Source organism: Lutzomyia longipalpis, chromosome 4 (genome assembly GCF_024334085.1).
Source record: "Lutzomyia longipalpis isolate SR_M1_2022 chromosome 4, ASM2433408v1".
NCBI classification, from domain to species: domain Eukaryota; kingdom Metazoa; phylum Arthropoda; class Insecta; order Diptera; family Psychodidae; genus Lutzomyia; species Lutzomyia longipalpis.
In genome coordinates this window covers 22,158,756-22,178,503 of record NC_074710.1, presented here as the reverse complement: position 1 = coordinate 22,178,503, position 19,748 = coordinate 22,158,756, and the positions used below count along the sequence as shown (strand labels likewise).

At 33.1% G+C, this 19,748-nt stretch overlaps 1 protein-coding gene across 2 annotated transcripts; it reads left to right on the top strand.

Annotated features, from left to right (window-relative positions):
- The first annotated feature begins 10,654 nt into the window (after window positions 1–10,654).
- LOC129794886 (uncharacterized) lies at window positions 10,655–19,529 on the top strand. Of its 2 annotated transcripts, XM_055835800.1 has the most exons (5): window positions 10,655–11,072; window positions 11,438–11,557; window positions 12,630–13,395; window positions 14,201–14,832; window positions 18,980–19,529. In XM_055835800.1, exons 1-5 carry the CDS (start codon window positions 11,058–11,060, stop codon window positions 19,190–19,192), a joined length of 1,746 nt encoding a protein of 581 aa, XP_055691775.1. In that variant the 5' UTR covers window positions 10,655–11,057; the 3' UTR covers window positions 19,193–19,529. The 2 variants fall into 2 exon arrangements, with proteins under 2 accessions (XP_055691775.1, XP_055691774.1); XM_055835799.1 differs by lacking the exons at window positions 10,655–11,072; window positions 18,980–19,529 and having other exon boundaries at window positions 11,444–11,557; window positions 14,201–16,449.
- Window positions 19,530–19,748: the final 219 nt, after the last annotated feature.

Sequence of the window (19,748 nt, the reverse complement as noted above, 5' to 3'; positions counted from 1 at the left end):
TCAAGTATCCAGTTCTGCAATGAACTTATGTTGTCTTATTTTGCTTGCGAGCAAGTGTTTCAATCACTCTTGTGTGGAAATCAAATCACAAATCCAATTAACACAAATGGACACCACGCCGGTGAATGGTGCAAAAAGGCAGAAACATTAACCATTTGACTTCACATATTTATGCAGCATAATCAATAAAGTCAGCAATAAGTTTCTTTGCCGCGCGCACTATGCGGATGGCCAAGAGAGGAGCATTATAGTAACAAAATGACAAGAAATGATATCTCGCGTTGCGTTTGTATGACTGAAAGTGAAGTCAATACTTGGACAAGTGCAGCAAAATATATGTATATCATCCAGACACTTTCTAATCAATCCGTATCTGTGGTTAAATTTCTGCCAATATCCTTAAGATTTATTGATGCCCTTGTGACAATATTTGATTTGAGAATTGGATGAAAGATTTGTAGGTAAAAAATATATGTTAGGTATGTTTGGAAACATTTTTAGGCTTTTTAGGCTTGATGAATGAAATAAGTTCCGAAACACCATAAAGAAAAAACTAGAGCTTAAAGAAGATAGTTTCTAAATTAAACATTTATGTTACATTCGATGTTTTGAGCTTTACTAGTTTTTAAAAAAGCTCTTAAAGTCCAAGAGAAATAACTACCAACATATAAATGCAGTGGAAATTCATACAAAGGGTGAAATTCACTATTTAGACAGACTTAAGATTCCCTTAAGAAAGACTTGAGTTTTCTGAAAATTCTTTAAGTTTTCTTACGAATGTCTTAAGCATTCATAAGTTTACTTAAGATTTCTTAAGACAAAATTTAAGATCTTTAATAGGGCACGGACTTTCGATCTGAACATCGAAACTTCGGTGAATCGAAGCATCGATGCGTATTCGAAGCACTGCAAAAGAACTGCTTCGTTTTTAAAATGCTTCGATTATTCGAATAATCGAATAAGATTCGAAGATATAAATTTCTTAAATAAATCGAGCTAATTGCATATTTTTAATGTTATTTACGTATTACGATGCCCGAAACGGATCAGAAAAAATCATCGAAAATGTTTATTTAGTCCAATTTTGCTTAACTGAAGAAATCTTAAGTTTCGCTTAAGAAAACTAAAAAAATCTTGAATTTTTCTTAGGAAATCTAATAGTTTTTTTTTTAAGAATCTTAAGAAATCTTATGAAAATTGAAGTCTGTCTTAGTGAATTTCACCCTATATCACAACTTCTATAATAGCTACAAGTGTGAAATTTATAATGTTTTGCTGGAATCATTAATTGCCTTTCCATGCTTAGCCCATATTTGAAAGTCGATCAAGCCGTTTAGTTAATAGATATGACCTTAAACGGTTAAGAATTCCATTGAAATTAATAATCGAAACATTTATTTATGATATATTTACGCCTCGATCTTTTAATGCAATCTTTTAAAGTTCTAAGTATTTGTAGAGCTTTCGAGGAGCTTTTATTTGAGTCCGATTTTATCAAAATCGGACAAGCAGAACAGGAAATATGAGTAATTTTCTTCAACTAGGAATAAAACGAAAGCTATCAAGAACCTAATTCTATTGAGGATTCATAATTCTATTGAGGATTGAAATTCGAAAAAAATCCTGCAAGAGTCATCAAGATCCAAAATTAATATTTCGATTACTTTTCGATCATTTTTTAATTAATTTTGGTTTATCATAATCAAAGTAAGGACATTTCCAATTAAACATTTTACACATCAATTAAGATTTTTTTTATTTGAGTAAAAAATTTGATTTTTGCTTCAATGATGGATCTTTCTCGAATCGTTCGATTAAACATAATTCGGAGAAATGTTATCAATTTTAATGATCCAAATTTATTTATGCTATTAAATGAAATTATTGGTCTGCAGAGGAAGGAAAATTTTCTTCTTTTTTTGCCCATTTTCACTGCAATTTCACTTTCTTCTGTTATATTTTTTTAACCGCCGAATAATAAACTCCCCGCCTTACTTTTCCCGTCACTTTTTCGCAGAACATTGCGAATTTCAAGGTTACTTTATGGACTTCAAACTACCCAACAGACACATGTGAGACAGTAAATCATTGAAATTGCTCCACAACTGAGAGTTTAGAGTCCAAAAGGCGAAGAAAAAAAAAAGAACCCACCGGGGAGACCCCTTTCACTTGATTGCCGAAAAAGTAAAGGTAAACATCGCAGGTAGAGGCAACAAAAAGTCGTCTCTTTTAATGGTCAACATGAGATTCTCATGAGATTATCAAAAGTGAAATTTTTTGGAGCACATAGAGGCAAAAGTGCTGTGTCATGTGTCGTCAACATTACTCTACATTGAAATTGAAATGAAAAGTGATTTCGAAAAGTTTATTAATGCATAATCGTCCCGCAATCTAATCGCTTTTGAGATACATTTATATGTAGGTATGTTGTACTGTAGTAGAGCCCCATGGAGATTGCATACTGTGGAGGTGAAAATAAAAGAGATTGCTGGGCTTGTTTGGTCAGAGTTAGACCCTAAGGGCATGGTGGATAGGTTTGTGTTCAAATCGCTAACGAGATTACAATTTTCATAAATATTTTAATACCCCGCGCAAGTGCTTTAAAATAAAAGCTCGTAAAAAGCTTTCGGAACAAATACTCCTCAAGTAAATATCGTAAATTACATTTAATTTATATCACATAAAAAAGCGTCCAAAGAAAAGCATACAAAAGTAAGAAAAAAAAGCCTTTGCTGAGAGAGAAAATGAAAATTGTGGTGGACTAATCTTTGGATTATTTTCTAATTTTTAAAACCACCAAAATAACCTTTTTCCCCTTCAGTACGCGCCAAAAAAAATTTATTAAACAAAAATTGACTTAAAGCCAAGCTTAAAGCACCATAATTATCCGATAACTGTTTTATATTAAACTACATATAATAGCGAATGTTTCAGAAATTATATACAAACATAGTAAATTGTAGTATTTTCAACCAGAATCTCGCCATTCGCGCAGTAATTTTAGCATTTCCCACCTTGCAATAAATCAGGTACTCTTTACCAGCAAAAGAGTCTTCTCACCTGAATGCCGGCAAATAGAGGTGATCATGCGAAAATAAAATACAATTTCCCATGTGCAAAATTCACACTTTCCCAAAAAATTACCAGATGTTTCGCGAAGAGTACAATGTTTCCATCAATAGGCTCTCTTTAATAAAATGCAAATTAGATGTATCTTCAAATCGTAGGTTTAATTGTGCTCTATTCAAATACCAGACCATTCGCTCATAAAAAAAAACCAGCTGACTTTACAGAGCCTGGTCTGTGAATTTCAAGCAAGATTCTTCTTTTTCTGGCTTAAAGTTTATTTATTAGCCATTTCTGGTTAATGGTTAATGGTTAAAATATCCTACACACTAAAATTAATTTTAATTAATTTGCTACTAAATTCACCGTAAATGTACTTTTACGGAAAATTTTCTCTTTTTAAACGTAAAACCAGAGAATTTTTAGTTTTTTTACGAAATTGAACTAGTTAAAATTATTTTATTAAAAAAACTAATTTTCTTAGTTTTTTTTTAACCATTGTGTAGAAAAATTAACAAAATTTTAGTCTTTTTGGACATAAATTTCCTGTAAACTGAATAAAATAGTTTATTTTCACTCTATGAAAAAAATTTCTATCCGTTACACTCAAAAATGAAAAAATTTTCTATCCGTTACACTCAATTTTCTTTATTTAGCCGTGTTCCAGGAATGTTTATTGTGGTTCTGGATGTATTTTATTGTGCAAAAGATGCCCCAGCAGAGATTTGCAGAATTTTGCCATTTTCCACAAAGTTATGCTAAAAAATTTAAAAAAATCTCTGCGTCTACTTATTCCGATCTCTACTGTAAAAGTCATTTCTTTAGCATAACACCGTGACTTTGATAAAAAAAAAAGTATCTCATGGAATATGTAAATTGATGTAGTTTATCACTAATTCGATGCTTTTAGCATAATATCGTGGAATGTGATTGAGTTTCAGAGGAAATTGTTAAAAAAAAAGTTTTTTTTTTTTTGCTTTACAAATTCACGTTTTTGCGAATTTCATCAACTTATCCCATAGGTAGGTACTTTTTGTGTTTTAACTCCTCATTTGGATATCTCATGCAAATAAACATTGCAAAAACATTATGTTATGTTTGAAAAGCTTTTATTTTGCAAAAAAGAAATTCCGCGAATATGCTTGAAGTGACTTTAATCACACATCATTGCGGAGAGTCAAAAGAGCAGAAGAAATGAATCTGCCCGGAATTGAACGATTTATTGCAACTTGAGCGCATTTTGTTTTCTTTGGAGTGAGATATAATCCCGCGTACAGTGTGACGATTAAAAAGTGAAAATACCTTCGAGCATTTTCGGTGCTACACAAATCTTGCACCACATTGTTGCTGCAGAAGACAGGCAAAACACGTGGAACACTCTTATTCTGCTGCCAGATATTTGAGAAACTTGCTCTGGTGTAGTGAGAGAGTTCGCGGGCACACCTTCACCTTCATTTTGTGGCCAATTGATTGATCGCGCGGTGCATCAAGTAGTTCATGATCATGTTTGGGATGAGAAAAATTAACCAAGAGTGGACTGCTTTTTGCTGCCAAAGAGATGAAGTTGAAGTTTTATTAAAAAAAAAAAACGACGAACTCGCGCGTCTCTATTTCTACAACATCGTGCGCACATCAATAAATGGCGTGTGAATCAGCAATCTCTCAGGAGCATCTCTTGTAACAATGACGGATGTCGGCAATAATTGCGCTTATAAGTTCAAATGCAATTAAGGCGACAATTTCTCTTGGTATGCAACCACTTTTGGATTGATCACTTTCGCTGTAGGGCACATCATGAGATTATGTGGCCTTGCTGCACCAGGTGCCTTGTGTCTATGACACTGCAAACCCATAACTCGACAAGAAGCGATTGAACCTTAACAATGAGGCGGATAATTTCTCAAAAATAAGTATTCCCTGCTCTGCGTTGTTTGTTGGTGGCTGTACTCGAACCGAAGACATTCGGGATGTGAGTCATGTGCTCTATTCATTGTTCTACAAAGATTATTATTTTATTGAGATTCATTAATTTATTAAGAAAAAAATAAGAGAATTTAGTTTTATTATAACTCCTGTAAACAATTTATTGAGCGAATAAATGCTCAAATAATTGAGTTAATCTGATTGACCAATGATTGATCAATAATTGATAAATTAAATAATACCTCAATCTGATTGATCAATACTTGAATATTTATACAAACCTTCATTGACTCAATATTGAGCTCAATAATTGATCGATTTTTGCTGAAATTTCTTTACTTATATTTAAAAAATCGATTGAATCCTTATGGGAAAGTTAATATTAATTTTACATGTCAGATTTGAAAAAAAAAAACAAATTCCTTGAAAAAAGTCTTTGAGCAATTACTTTAAGGAATTTACCGATTTAGACCCAGAAATGATCGAAAATTACGTGATTAAACAATGATTGAGCATAAATTGAGCAATCGAAAAATAAAAAAAAAATAGTAGAACAATAATTTGTCAATATTTGATCAATATTTGAGATCAAAATTTGAATGAGATGACATTGACTCTTCTTTTTTTATGATTATCCGGGTCGGACATCCACACAGCACACTCAATATTGACTCAATGCAAATGAAATTACCCAGTAAACTTAATATGCCAAAAATTGATCAATCATGGAGCTCAATATTGAGTCAATATGATTAAGCACTTGGTGGCTCAATTAATTGTTTAATGGGGAAAATTTCAATTTCTTTGACTGAAAGTTTTTTTTCTTTGCAATTATTAGTCAAATTTGACTCAATAATTGCTCAATTTTGACACAATTTCGGTTTAACTACTACCCAATTACTCCCCAATGAATTTCTCAACTATTAATCGCTTTATTTATTAATTTTATTGACTCAATATTGATTGACTACTTATTGCCTCAATGTGTTGTTTAGTGGGATAAGCTAAAGTTCATTTCTTAAAGAGTTTTCTTTAGATTAAACCCTAAAAAAATCATAAAATCGCCTTCATTCTCAAGATTTCTTAATTTTGTTCTTCTTCTTCATAGACAGTCTGTCCAGCTGTCCGACCATCCATCCATTTCACGTTTCGTTCTTTTTTATTTAAAACAATTCCACAAAAACTTCGGCTTTCGTGTTCTTTATTAGTTATCAACCCCCTGCAACGTAAATACATGCATTTCATGTTTATCATTGGCAAATATAAGAAGCTTTTGTGCCAGTTCGACCACTTTCACGGATCATCAGACAAATACGGATTGTGGGCAGCCCGCCAAGTGTCAGTGTACCCGTGGATAGCTTCATTGCAATTCCTGATTTTCATGTCCTCTCATCCAACCAAATCCTATCTCAAATTATTTCATTCATTTTTTCCTCTTTTCATTACATTCAACAAAAAAACTTTTCGTGATGGATAAAATCTAATAAATTTTTTTAATTCAAAATTTCCAGCAAATTGCATTTGGACAAAGCAAAATCCTAAATACTCGTATACACTATTTTCCAATTTAAAAAAAAGTCGCATAGAAATTCCTAGTAATCTACAATCTCTGCAAATCACAAAATCTCCCCCTTTGTGCAAAATCAACTCTCAAAAATATGCTGCATTTTATGGTAAATGAGTTTTTCAAAATATTCCCTTCAAATTGGCGCAATATAGGTATGTATAGATGTAAAGCTGGAGCATTTTGTGGAGTGTATGAGTTTCAGTTTAAATTTAATTATCGCTGAATGGATTTCAGTGTAATTTTATATTAATAAAAAATGTTAAAATAACCTTACAGAGCTTTTATTTTCCTGCACAACGAATGGATGAAAATATTCAGATTTAATAATTTTGAAGAATCTAGAAGTAAAACTAATATAAATATAAATGTATGAGCTAGAAGTTTTTGAAGTTTTTTATTCAGATCAATTCAGATTGAAAATTCATCGAAAATTAAGCGGGTATTTTGAATATTAGCAGAAACTCTCTAAAATTTTTAACTTTTTTTATAACTCTTAATGTGTTTCAAATTTGTTATTATTTTTTTCAATGCTTAATATTTTTAACGATATGAGAAGTTGTCTTGTCTCCTTTAAAATTTTAAAATTTAATATTTATATCGTTTGATTTTATCTCTCTTCTAACGTTTGACGTTTATTTAATAAAGATTGATATTTATTCAAAGTTTCGAATAGATGATTTTTTTTTATCTTTGCAAAATGGTGCTTAGTGTTAAAAATATAGATAATTATTTTCTAACGTGAGATATTTTTCGTAAATCATTTAACATTTCTTTTATAATATTTGAGTTTTGATTTTTACTTTCAATATTTTTAATATTTGACATTTCCTTGGTTTCAAGATTCTCTAACGTTTGACATTTCTTGTCTAATGTTGAACTTTTTTCTAACTTTTCTTTTACATTTTTTTATCTTAAGTTTTTCCATTTTTTAACGTTTGATGTTTTTTTTAAGTATTACATTTATTCAAACATTTAACGTTTCTTTTTTAATTTTAAATTTAAATTTTATATTTATGGGCTAGGCGTCATTTCTAACGTAAGATATATTTTTTAATGTAGCTTTTATGCACCAAAATTTTTTTTTTACCTAACGTTAGACTTTCAGCGCTTTTGACATTTCTAACGTTTAAAAAACATTCTTTTAAAATTATAAAATGACTGGTAGAAGTCGAAATGGCGTCAGATCCATAAAACTTTAAAAATAAGAAGTTGAAGAGAACACTTGACAATTACCTTCTAACGTTTGACATTTTCGTTTCATTTAAGTTTCAAAGATTTCTAAAGTATAAAAAATCTCTACTTGAAAGTTTTTTTTTTTAATTTATTTCAAGGCTTTAGAAATTGTTTTTTAGCTTCTAAAGAATGTTTCAACTGTCTGACTGATACAGATACAGCACAGCCCTGTTTCACAACGTCTTTTACCTTTACTCGAAAAGGGACATTTTCAATTAATCAGTGTTTTAAGCAAATTTTTAGGCTACTTTTATTGTTTAAAACTTATAATAAAAATTAAAAAAAAACATAATGTGAACCATCACTGTCCCCCAATGTAATCAATGGAAACACAACAAAAGCAATTTTGTTTAGCACGATAAAAGCATGTTATTCCCATATTTTATACAAAATTATAGTTTAATTTGGCAAAAAAGTTGTTTTCCCAACCCAAAAGCATTCATGAAAATTTCCCATTTTCACTTTTAGCGCATATGCCACAAACCGGATTATTATACAAAAAAAGCAACATATATTTATGTATATTTATGTAGTATGATGTATTTTGAAGTGATAATAATTTTTTCTCATTTAAAAATATATTTTATATTATAATTAATTCATAATTTTACGCCGATGCTATTCCGGCAATATTGGTGCTTCACACCAAAGTGATTTTTATGCAAATTTATTGGCTTGGGCAGTCTTTGAAATTACAGAACACGCCGTGATTTTCACTTTTATCTGCAAAATGTAATTGCCTCAATGGCGACATTTAAACACATTTCGAGATATTTTTTAACAACATAAAAATGTCTTGTTTGGTGGGTGTTTAAAGTCATTCCCGAAGACATTTAATTACTTAAACGAGATCATTGAGATTGGAAGCAATTCAGATCCTTCCTGGGTGGCTTAATCCAAAATTAAACAGAAAATACTAAATAAATAAAAACCAAAACATTTCAACATTAATTAAGAAGAAAAAAAAACTCTGAGCAATTTAATTTTTCATTTTGTTGTAAAAATTGTCGAGGAATTCCGCTACATGTGGGAAATTTTCTTTTCGCAAATGTAATTGGTGATGGAAGAATATGATTGTAAAACCATTTCCACGTGTGGCGCATTTATCGAGTCTAATGCAAATTACTTTGGTGAATCCTTTCACTTTTTCGCGGGAAATGCGTGTTGTGTGCGAAAAAAAATACGTCCCATAGAGGAAATTGCATAAAAATTGAATCAGATGCAATTTTGCAGTAAAAATTTCTTTTTTGCACCATAAATTGAGCACCACATTTTCACCACATCACACAAACATTGGACAAACGTGCTCAGGTGAAATTTTCTTCAGCATTCTTACCGAGACTATTTCACCTTTTTTTCGGCGCTTGTTAATATTTCATTAACTCCACTGGGATGGCGAGACGTTGATCATCACGAGGTGTGAGCTTTAGCGGCGGCATTCATTGAATGTTTTTAAGAAGAGCAGATTTTCGTAAGGGAGGTGTGGGGGGTCAATCTGAGCAGGGTCCTTTTAGTGGTGTAATAGTTTAAGTTTTTCTTGAGATATTTTTTTAAAAATATTTAATATAGAAGAAAAATATCAAACGTAAGTAAATAAATGTCAAACATTAGGAAAAACGACAGGTAGGAAATTTTGAACAAGAGAATAAACGTCAAACGTTCCAATATATGTACTGTACATATCATCAATTTGAGAAGTGTCACAATAAAGCAAAGACTCAAAGGTTAGAAAAAAAATTAAAGATTAGAAAATAATGTCAAACATACAAAAATCAAACTTTAGAAAGCAAACGTCAAACATCAAAAAGAAAAACTACTCCAACGTAAGAAAATAATGTCAAACATCAGAAAATAAACGTCAAACTTAAGAAAACTACAAACATAAAAAAAAAACAAATGTCAAATTTTAGAAAAAAAAATTAAACATTAAAAAAACGAACGTAAGAAAATAAATGCCTCTCTGAGGTTGACGTCAGGTCGGCAGCCGGTCATTAAAAATCAAAGCCAAAATTTGTGTGTGAGAAGCCAACCCCAGTAATGGGACAAATGGCTATGTGTGTTGTTGTTGTTGTTGAACGTAAGAAAATAAATGTTAAACGGCAGAAAATGAGATTAAAATGTCAAAATGAAAAAGACAACAAATGAAAAACAATAAAACAATTCTTAAACATTATAATAATGTCAAATGTTAGAAAATATCCAACGCAAAAAATAAATGTAAAATGTAATAAAAGAAATATTAAACGTTAGAAAAGAATTATCAAAAACAAAGGTCTAATAATAGAAAACATCAAAAAAGAAAACGTTAAAAATTTGAAGATGAAATGTCCGAATAAACGTCAAATGTAATATTATTTCATTAGAATAATATACTAAATCGAATATCAAACGTGAAAATAAACTTCAAAGTTTAAAAAAAATGTTAAACGGTAAAAAAATTAACGTAATACGTTAATGAAATTTTTTCAATTAATAAGCAGTTAGGCGAATATGAAGACAAACAGTAGGTATAATTCGTCATAACATAAATGTTAAAAGAAAAGTAAAACGTTAGAAAAATTATGTTTTCTAAAGTTCTTTGTCAAACGTTTGAAAAAAAGTATAAAATTACTACAAAATAAATATCAAAAGTTACAAATAACGTTAAACCAATCAAACGTTATCAAATAAATGTCAAAAATAGCATTTCAGTTGAATTCAAGTCGAAACACACAGAGAAAAAATTAATTCCGCCACGGCGACTCCCATCTCTTCGTAGCTCATACGCGTGAGAAGACACCACGGTGTGTCTCTGCAGATGATCGCGCAAAGAGATGGGAAGCTGCAGCCGGTGTCTTATACAAAATACACGTCCCATTTGCCATCAGTTCATCCGAAACCGTAACGGCGCGAAGACATTGCACAAGCGAATGGTGTGGAACGAAGAAGTCTGACCAAAGTGGTATCATCGCGAGTTTAATTTGTGCTGTGATGACCTTTTCTCGCTGTATTTTACCCCACAAGTATCTCACGTGGATTGTGGATTAAACATTTTGCCAAAATTCCCATCAAAGTGCTATCAAAACGTGGTCCCAAAGGGCCGTTTAAAACCAAATTACCCTCCTTTAAAAAAAATAAATAAAAATCTCCACCTGTGTACCTGAATAAATCCCACGCAATTTATTTCCTTTTTTAAGTTTTATTTTATTTTAAAATATTGTTTTATTACATGTTGGTTAAATAGTTAATAAAGTAAAATAAATAAAAAAAACAGTCAAAGCAATAAAAGATGTTTCAGTACATGGTGAGTTTTGGAACGAGTTCTCAATGTAGACAACAAACCATAGAAATTTCATTTCCACCGCGCGCGAATTTCTCACTTCCGCAATTTTCAAGCAGTTCGCTACTAATTTTCTTTTTTTTTCAACGGCACACGTTCATTGTGAGCAAAAGAATCACTTTCACCCCGAAACTTGACTTTGAAAGCCACCACATAAGTCATTATGCAAATTGAAAGAAAATTTTCGTGTTTTATGCACAAATCTCAAACAAATCTCACTTTCAATTGACATTAATTGAAAAATAAATGTATAACCGAGCGATCTTTTGCTTTACTACGCAAATGGGATCAATATAGTATTGATACAATTGCTTTCTGTGCAAATGTAGCTTTTCATCACCTTCACCATGATTTATGCTGCAAAAATTCCACCTGCGGCAGTCTTTGAGGACAACGACAGCTTCTCTGCACCGAGTAATTTTATGATCAGTCAATATGATTCCAATGAGGTAAGTACTATTTTTATTTTTAATTCCTTTTTAAAATATTTATTTATGCAAGTTTAAAATAAATATTTATGCGCTGGAATTTACTACTGAGTCCGACTTAACTTTTCTAGAACCAGATTTTAGTTTAAGGCTTAAGTGTTTTAAATGAGGCTTAAGTTTTTCTTTTCTAGACCTAAGTTTTTTAGGCTAGACCTTAATTTTCTTAAACTAGGTCTAAATGCTTCAAACTAAACGTTATTTTTTTTTTAACCAAACTCAAGTGTTTTTAGGTCAGACTTTTGAAGTTTTAGTCTAGAATAAACTGACTTGCTGTTATAAGGATCGTAGGATTCAAACCCTATTTAAAAAGTTTTTAAAGTTTAGCTTAAAAAACATTTAGGACTATAAAAAGAAATCAGGCCTAGCTTATAGAACTTAGGCGTACCTAGCTAAAAAAAATAATGTCCGATTTAGAAAACAATTAATCAACTAAGAAAAACAGTTAGACTAAATTTTAGAAAACTTAGGCTCAGCTTAAAATAAATTAAAGCCTGATTTAAGAAACAAAACTAAGCTTAAAACTTGACTTATTCTAATAAAACTTAGTTTCCTTGATCATGAAAACTTAAGCCTTGCTTAAAAAAAAATGTAAGCCTAGCAATAAAAATTTGAACCTTGCTTTGAAAAACTAAAACTTAGTTTCAGAAATCTTAAGCCGGACATCATAGTCGTAAACTTTACCTAATTCTGAACTTTGATAGATTTTTTGATTTTGAAAAATATTCTTAACCTTCAGTCACGTAACCGTCCTTTCTGTTCTTTTTTGTAATAAGAATATCTATAAATAAAATTTTGTACTAAAAGTATTTGTTCAAATTTTTCAAAGTTTCCTTCAAGCCTTCAAAACCTCATCAAACTCTAAAATAAAAATACTTTTCCGCTCTTCTGTTAAGAAGCTTGGTAGTCGAGAATTAAGGCAGCGGTAGCTGCATAGAATTAGGTTTATTTTCAAAAGATTTAATAACTGCGAATTTTCTTTAAAACTTTCCTAAATTATTCCCACAATTTTGTAAGAAAATAATTTCCTTCACAGAGCTTACAAAAATACCTCACGCGGGAAAAATATTCAAAGCAGCTTGAACCTTCAATGGATACCTATGTGGCTGCATATAAAGTATTCCACGAATCATATCAAGCTGCTGAAGAGAAGAGTAGCGATGAAATAACACGAGAAAATCACAATTCCATTGATCACAGCGTCAAAAAGAGATCAGCTCCGACAAATCCAACCCCCGTTCCCAGGGAAATGATAAAATTTGAATTAACAGACGCTAAAGTACCTGATTTTATGACTCATGAACGAATGTCAACGAAAGTTCCACTAAAAGTTGCTGACGCTGTCTACGAAGCAACAACTCCGGCTGCGGGATCAGATGTTAAAGCCTTAGGATCAAGGATGATCAAGATTGTTCATCCTGTGCCGTCGGAATTCAAAATGACGCGCTCAGGACGTCAAGTATCCTTGGATGGGTACTCAGCTCCGGTCTCAAAGGCTTCATTCAAACTCTATCTATCTGAGAAGCATAATCCTATTTCTTACAAAGCCCTCTACAATCCTGTTTCTTCAACGCGCATGCGATATGCAATGATTCCTAGGAATCTATCTCAGGCTTCAGCAGTTGGTAGTGGTCAAAATTTACTAGGACCCCTGCAGACAGCTGGACTACTGGAGTATTCTGGGAAAAATTGGTTGGCAGGACAGGATTTGTTGAAGTCAAAACGTCTTCAAAGCAGACCGATGACTCAGTACGTGCCTACTGCTAAGAAACCTCCAAAGTACGGATACACTGTACCACCAGGTAAGGAAATTTGTTACTTTGTCTCTGACGTTCTTCGCCTGAGTAGGTCTTAGGTCGTTGGTTCTTTAAAATCTTCAACGATTTCACAGATCTAGGTATTAATGGTGGATTGCGGTCGGATTAAAGTTTATAGTGTGGGAGGGTACGGTTTTCGACCTTCATCTAGGTAATCTGCATTCAAGTAGTGAATACTTTCAGATAATGCAGTATTTAAAAGTACGGACCTCGTCTTTATAATGTTGTCTTTACTTGAACTCGTAGACTGTTTGATTCTAGTTAACGGAAGCTAAGCTAATCAAATCACTTCTAAAAGGAACAGAAAGAGTGTTGTTTAGAGGTTTCCAAGGCTGCTAAACCTAGACGTCTTCCATGATATTCATCTAGTTATATCTAGAATCCCGAAGAGACAGAATAATCTATAGTTTAAGATAAAAGGACATTAGAAAGTCGCAAGCCAAGATGGTGGGCAAATTGACAACGGCAGGAATCGAACCTGTCTTCAAGTTTTCAGACTGGAAGTAATTTCGACATACATATAGCCTTGCGTCTTCGCGATAAAGCAAGCCTAAAGATTGTGACTAGATCAGTCAATATGACTCCAAAAATAAGGAATTTTGCTAGTTTTTCCCTGGTAAAGATCGAACTTATGTTTTCAACTTCTTCGACATCAATACAACCTTGTCTTCGCAATAAAGCAAGCCTTAGGCTTGCAACGAGGATACTCGGCTATTGAAGCCCTATTACAATCTTAGCTAGCTCAGAGAGTTCTAACAACCTAAAAATGTATTTTAAATTCATGTTTCAGCCAATAGTTTTACATCCTTGCCTCAATCCCTCTCATCTGGAACTTTGACACTTTCTGAGGGTTTCCAGAATACCTATACGCCAATCCATGAAGGCACCACTGCAAGTGAAGGTAACAAATTCGGAGAACCCTTCAGATCATCCCTGGCTGATCCCACCTTTACGGTGGACAGTGGAAGTTTGGCTGCTCTCACAGCTCTTATCGGGAAGTCTCCGAAGGTGCAGCTTGAGGAGTTGGGTCAGTTGCTGAAGAAGGAGAAAGTTACTCGACCGCAGGAGTCTACATCACCGATTCTCTTCCATCCCACCACTGAGATGCCTCTGAGGGAATCTGTGCCATCTACTACGCCTATTAGTGTTGAATACTACCCGGAAGCTCCGGCTGCGCAGTTGACTTTTGAGGATATAACGCGGTTTTACGGTGGAGCAGCCCTACCAACTCCCTTTACTCCTGCCGATGACCATAAACCCATTATGGAAGCTGTGACAGAACATCCTGTACAACCAACACCACCATCCATACACATTCCCCCGGCAGCTGTGACGGTGCGAACGCCTGAGGATGTGTTGCATTTCCCGCAGGATTTTCAAGCATCCGCCCTCGTGGACCAGCCAGACGACGATGATAAGCATGTAAGTAGGGGTTTGAGGAGGGGGTGGAAGGGTGGAAGGCGCCACAGGCGACGTGCTATGTGGGGGGTGCGTGAATTGCGAAATATCCCTGTGAGGGATGTACGGAACTCCTTTGATCCCGCCGTCCTCCGAGAGGCCTTCCCCATTATTGGCAACCGAGACATTCTCATGACACCCCTGCCCAATTGGCCACCCTCAACGGAACCATCAACATACATAGCACGCTACAAGGATTACCTGAGACGCAAGAACAATGCCTTCCTGCGTACAATAAATACGCAAATTCAGGTGAATGCGAGAATGCGACGAAGTACAGAGAATTTAACGACGGTGGCATTTGAAGAACTTGGCAATGAGACCCTTAGCCAATTGGGCGTGAACAGGGGGTGGCTTCTGGATCCGGATGGGGATAAAAATGTGACGGATTCAGGGGAATATCTCGATTATTGGGATGATGATTTTAGCGAGAATGCCACACTTTCGGACGATTTCTTGGATTATTCCTCCGATTATGGGGTGAATGCAACGTCTCAGAATACCTCAAGACGCTATGACTACTACGAAGACTCAGACGATGCTGAGGACCTTGAGGAATCCCACGAGGGGGAAATCCTTCAGGCTGACCATGGGCATCACGTAGAGTACAAATTAGTCCCAGTGACGCTGTACAAAAGAGTCCCCGTGCTCAAACGCAAGAAGCGCCCAAAGAAAATCCGTTGGCACCCACCTAAGCGACACCCACGCTTCCGGAAGCGTCGACCACGTCGTCCGCGCTTCAAGAAATTCCACCGAAAACCCTTTCACTACAAACTTCTTCGTTAACCCGCAAAGAAACTTCCCTCAAACTAATCCCCTAATCTAAGGGAATTAAGGGGTAGATTTTGATAAAAATCTTTTCTTTTCTTTTCTTACAATTCGTCAGTTATAAGATTTTTGTTTTTACCTTTAATCGTATTTGCTAAAATTATCGCACATTATTTAATTCTAATTCTAAAGCAGCGCGGTCTGCCGCGTGTCCATTCACTTTGAAATCTCTGAGCGATCTGCCAAATTTTCCCTTAACATTTTTTGATGGCTTCCAACCTAACTTTGATTGACATTTTAGAACTTTCCAGTGACCACCACTGGAAAGTTCGAGCTTTCAAATTGCGCCAATTTATTTGAACTTATTGAGACCGTTTGATATTATTCTAACGGAAACAATTTGTAATTATTCTAACAGTATTTTTTGAAGGAAAATTACTTTTCATGCCCTCTTCAGAGATCTTTCTGACTATTTTCCAGAACAACAAATTCAATGGCTTCTATAGAAAATTACGAGAAATTGTATGGAAAATATTAAATCGCATTTTATGGAAAAAGCAACCACATAAGCGCAGTTTTCGTCCAAAGAAACAAGATTTCTTTTAATTTTTGCTATCGAATGGTGCAAAATTTACCTGTCTAGGAATTTGTGTAAGCTTTTTCGCCATTTTTGGCTAATTTTCCTGGCCTAATTAGAACAATTTAAAAACTCCCAACTGTCAAAATTTTATAAGAACTTTTCAGTTATTTAGAAAAGAAAAGATTTTATCAGAATCTACCCCTATCCTAACTCTCAACTTACCCACCTGGAAATTGATAAAAGTAATTAAAATAAAAAATGTTAACCTGAAAATTTTTGGATGTGATTAAATAAAAATTATTATTAAATTAAGCAAATGGCTTTCTAACCGCACTCCTCTAAAAATGGCTCTTCGCTTTCGCTGAAATCAATTCACAAAAAAGCCCAAAGACTTTCCCCTCTTCCTTTTGCTTCAATTAAATGTGACGAATGAAAGGCCATAATTCAATACAAATTAATTGAAAAGACTTCTTTTTTTTTATACTAACACTTCGTACACTAAATTACACGACAAAATGGCTGCAATTAAATAGAGGTATGGTGTTTAATTGTTCCTTACAATACTCTTCTGCAAGCCGTGGGATGAACGATAAAAGTGCATAAGAGTCATAAAAAATTGACAGAAAATGCATTCAGTTGAGGTTGTGAAAAATGTTTTATTTTTTTGGATTTTAATGAGGCATTTAACAACCAACACGTGGTTTAAAAAAATCAGAAAATTGTCTTGGAAAGTTTTTCTTAAACAGTTGGGGGTAGTTTCTCGATTTAATGCCAATTAATTGAATATTTAAGCGCATTTTGCAACGATTTTTGCATTAATTTTAGAAATTTAGAAAATAATTAACAAATATGTTAATTAACTTTGTGAAAATTGTTATTTTATCTTTTATACATTCGTACAGTGAAGTCCCGCAATGAAGTTTTATTGGTTTATGTTTCAAAAAGTCTTTCTGGAGATCATTAAGAATGATAAATTATTTACAATTGATAATATCATTTAATCTATTATTTTCCTGTGCAAAAATCTGTTATTAAATTAGTTTTTTTTTTAAATTTATTGTTAACCTATTTTAACCCTTGGATGATCGATGTTTTTAACCTCAAAACTTTGACCATAATTTTCTCCCTTTAAATTCGTTTTTCTAAATTTTCTTTTTACGAACTTGAGCTTAGTTTAGTTTTTCAAGGAAGTTTGTTTTTAATTCCGGAGAGACATATTTTAAAGTTTATAATTGTTTACCACTAACAGTTAGTCAAGTTAATTCCGCATTAAGTAAAGAACAAAGTTGGTTTCTGGTTAACCCATTAGGTGAACGCTCCGTTTTCTTAACTAAAAATTGACTATTTTCCATTAATTTTCCTGGTTAAGAATCTTTTCTAACTCTACCCAAGTATGACATTTTATAGCTCCTATAGATGTCTTAGTTTCTCATAAAATCATTGGAAAAGGAATATTTTGGAACAGGATGCGATTTTTTTTAACAACTCCTTAACCTCTACATTTTTTTAACACTTGGAGGACAAAACTGGTAATCACTGCCAATTCGACTTTTTTAAACCGCCATAGATTAAAATCTATCCAAATTATCTTGATAAATTCTACATCTAATGTGTAGGCGAGTTCAAATACTAGAAGTTTGACAAAAGATAACCTGGAAAAACGTTTTCTTTGTAATAGAAAATTAAGCTCAAAGTTTGAAGTTAGAAATTCGTATCCTCCAAGTATTAAATTACTTTCCTCCGGAAGTTTCCGGAACTGAAATTTTGCAATATAGGCTTTGAATATTTTTAAATACATCTAATTCTACAATGAAATCTTCTTTTGCATTATTTGAACTTTTTGAATATGCGAAAAAATTAGACAGGATTAATTCCGGAACATCCTTTAAGGATCAAAATCTAGTTTTTCCGAAAGTTAAATATCTCGAGAATGAAAAGTCCGAGAGATCTAGGAAATGTAGGAAATATATCCTTTCTGACTACCTGAAATCATATTTAAAAATAATAATAGGTGAGGCTAATTTTTGTACTAGTTCAAACCTTTTTAGCATGTCTTAAAAATCTGCAAAGTATTTTAGACCAAAAAATATTTCCAATTTTCATTCAAACCAATTCCTTTCTACATAGACCTGAATAAAAATCAGAAAAAACTTATCCAGAAATATATTTTTTATCCAAGTTGAATAAGAAATTCAATCACCAGAGGGCTTGTAAACTTTTACTTTAAAACTCTTTAAGGAAAGAATGAATGAAGTCCTTAATTTTCTTTATTTTTTATTTAATCATCTTATTTAAATTTAAATTAATAGCCTGATAACTGACGTCTGAGAGAAATTTCAATAAATAATACATACCTAACGTACCCCATGTCTTCCGCTAAAAACTCTAAATACTCTTTAATTGCAAAAATACTATTCAATTTTCACATATTTACCTGCAATTAATCACTAGACTAACTAAAGCTCTTCTCTCTCACATGTGAAAAGTCTCTCTGTGGGGTATTGAGAAGCAAAATGCTCACAGAATCGCGAACAAAAAGCCTCCTCATCATCTTATGTGGTTTCATTGGTTAAATGGAAACTCGATATCACACACAAATCGATCACTAATTGCAGCTGGAGATGAAATGGAAAGCTGAAAGTGCAAGTGAAGAGTTCACCGCCGGTCAAGAGGATGAACGTCTCAACATGGAAGATGCTGCAGACTTCTTTTTCTTTTTTATTTATTTTGTCTCTCATTTTTCCCGCATATTTCCTTCCGCAGGAATCTGGCTATGCTTTTGGTTATCGCGTCAGAGACTACCACACAGGCAATGACTACGGGCATACGCAGAATCGTGACTTGGACGGCGTGACACGTGGTCAGTATCATATCCTCCTACCCGATGGAAGGGTTCAAAATGTTCGCTATACCGCCGATGATGATGGCTTTCATGCACAAATCTCCTACGATTCCATTCATTCGGCTAAGAAGTAAAAGGGGCGCGAATGGGTTAATGAAATGTGGAGCTTTCCCCGAGCTTTGCATAGATGGTGCCACATGCAACAAAGAAGCAGTATTTCTTTGAGTCTCCACTAATACTCACCACTCTCGTCATTTTTAAATTATTAACGTCATTTAAAAAAAAAATCTATTAGTTACAAAAAACATGCCATCAAAAATTAGTTTGTAAGTCAATCAGTGCAATTTATGCATTTGTGCAATTAATCAACCCCACACATCATTGTTATAGAATTTAAGAACTTGTCTAAGAACGAAAAATGTATTTTTTAAGGACTTTTGTGCAATAAAAGGTTTAATTATTTTTAACAAATTTTATGATTTATTTAGGTATAATAAATAAACTGAAAAAATCAGAGCTTTCAAGCCAATAAAATTTGAATTGATTTAAATTTCTTATTGAAGAATTATGATTTTTTATTCTTATAGAAAAAAAAACATGACTAAAGAGCCTGGGAAAAGCCTGTAAAGATTTGTTAGATTTGATAAATATTTCACTTCCTTTTCAGTCTTGTCATTAGAACTCGCTATC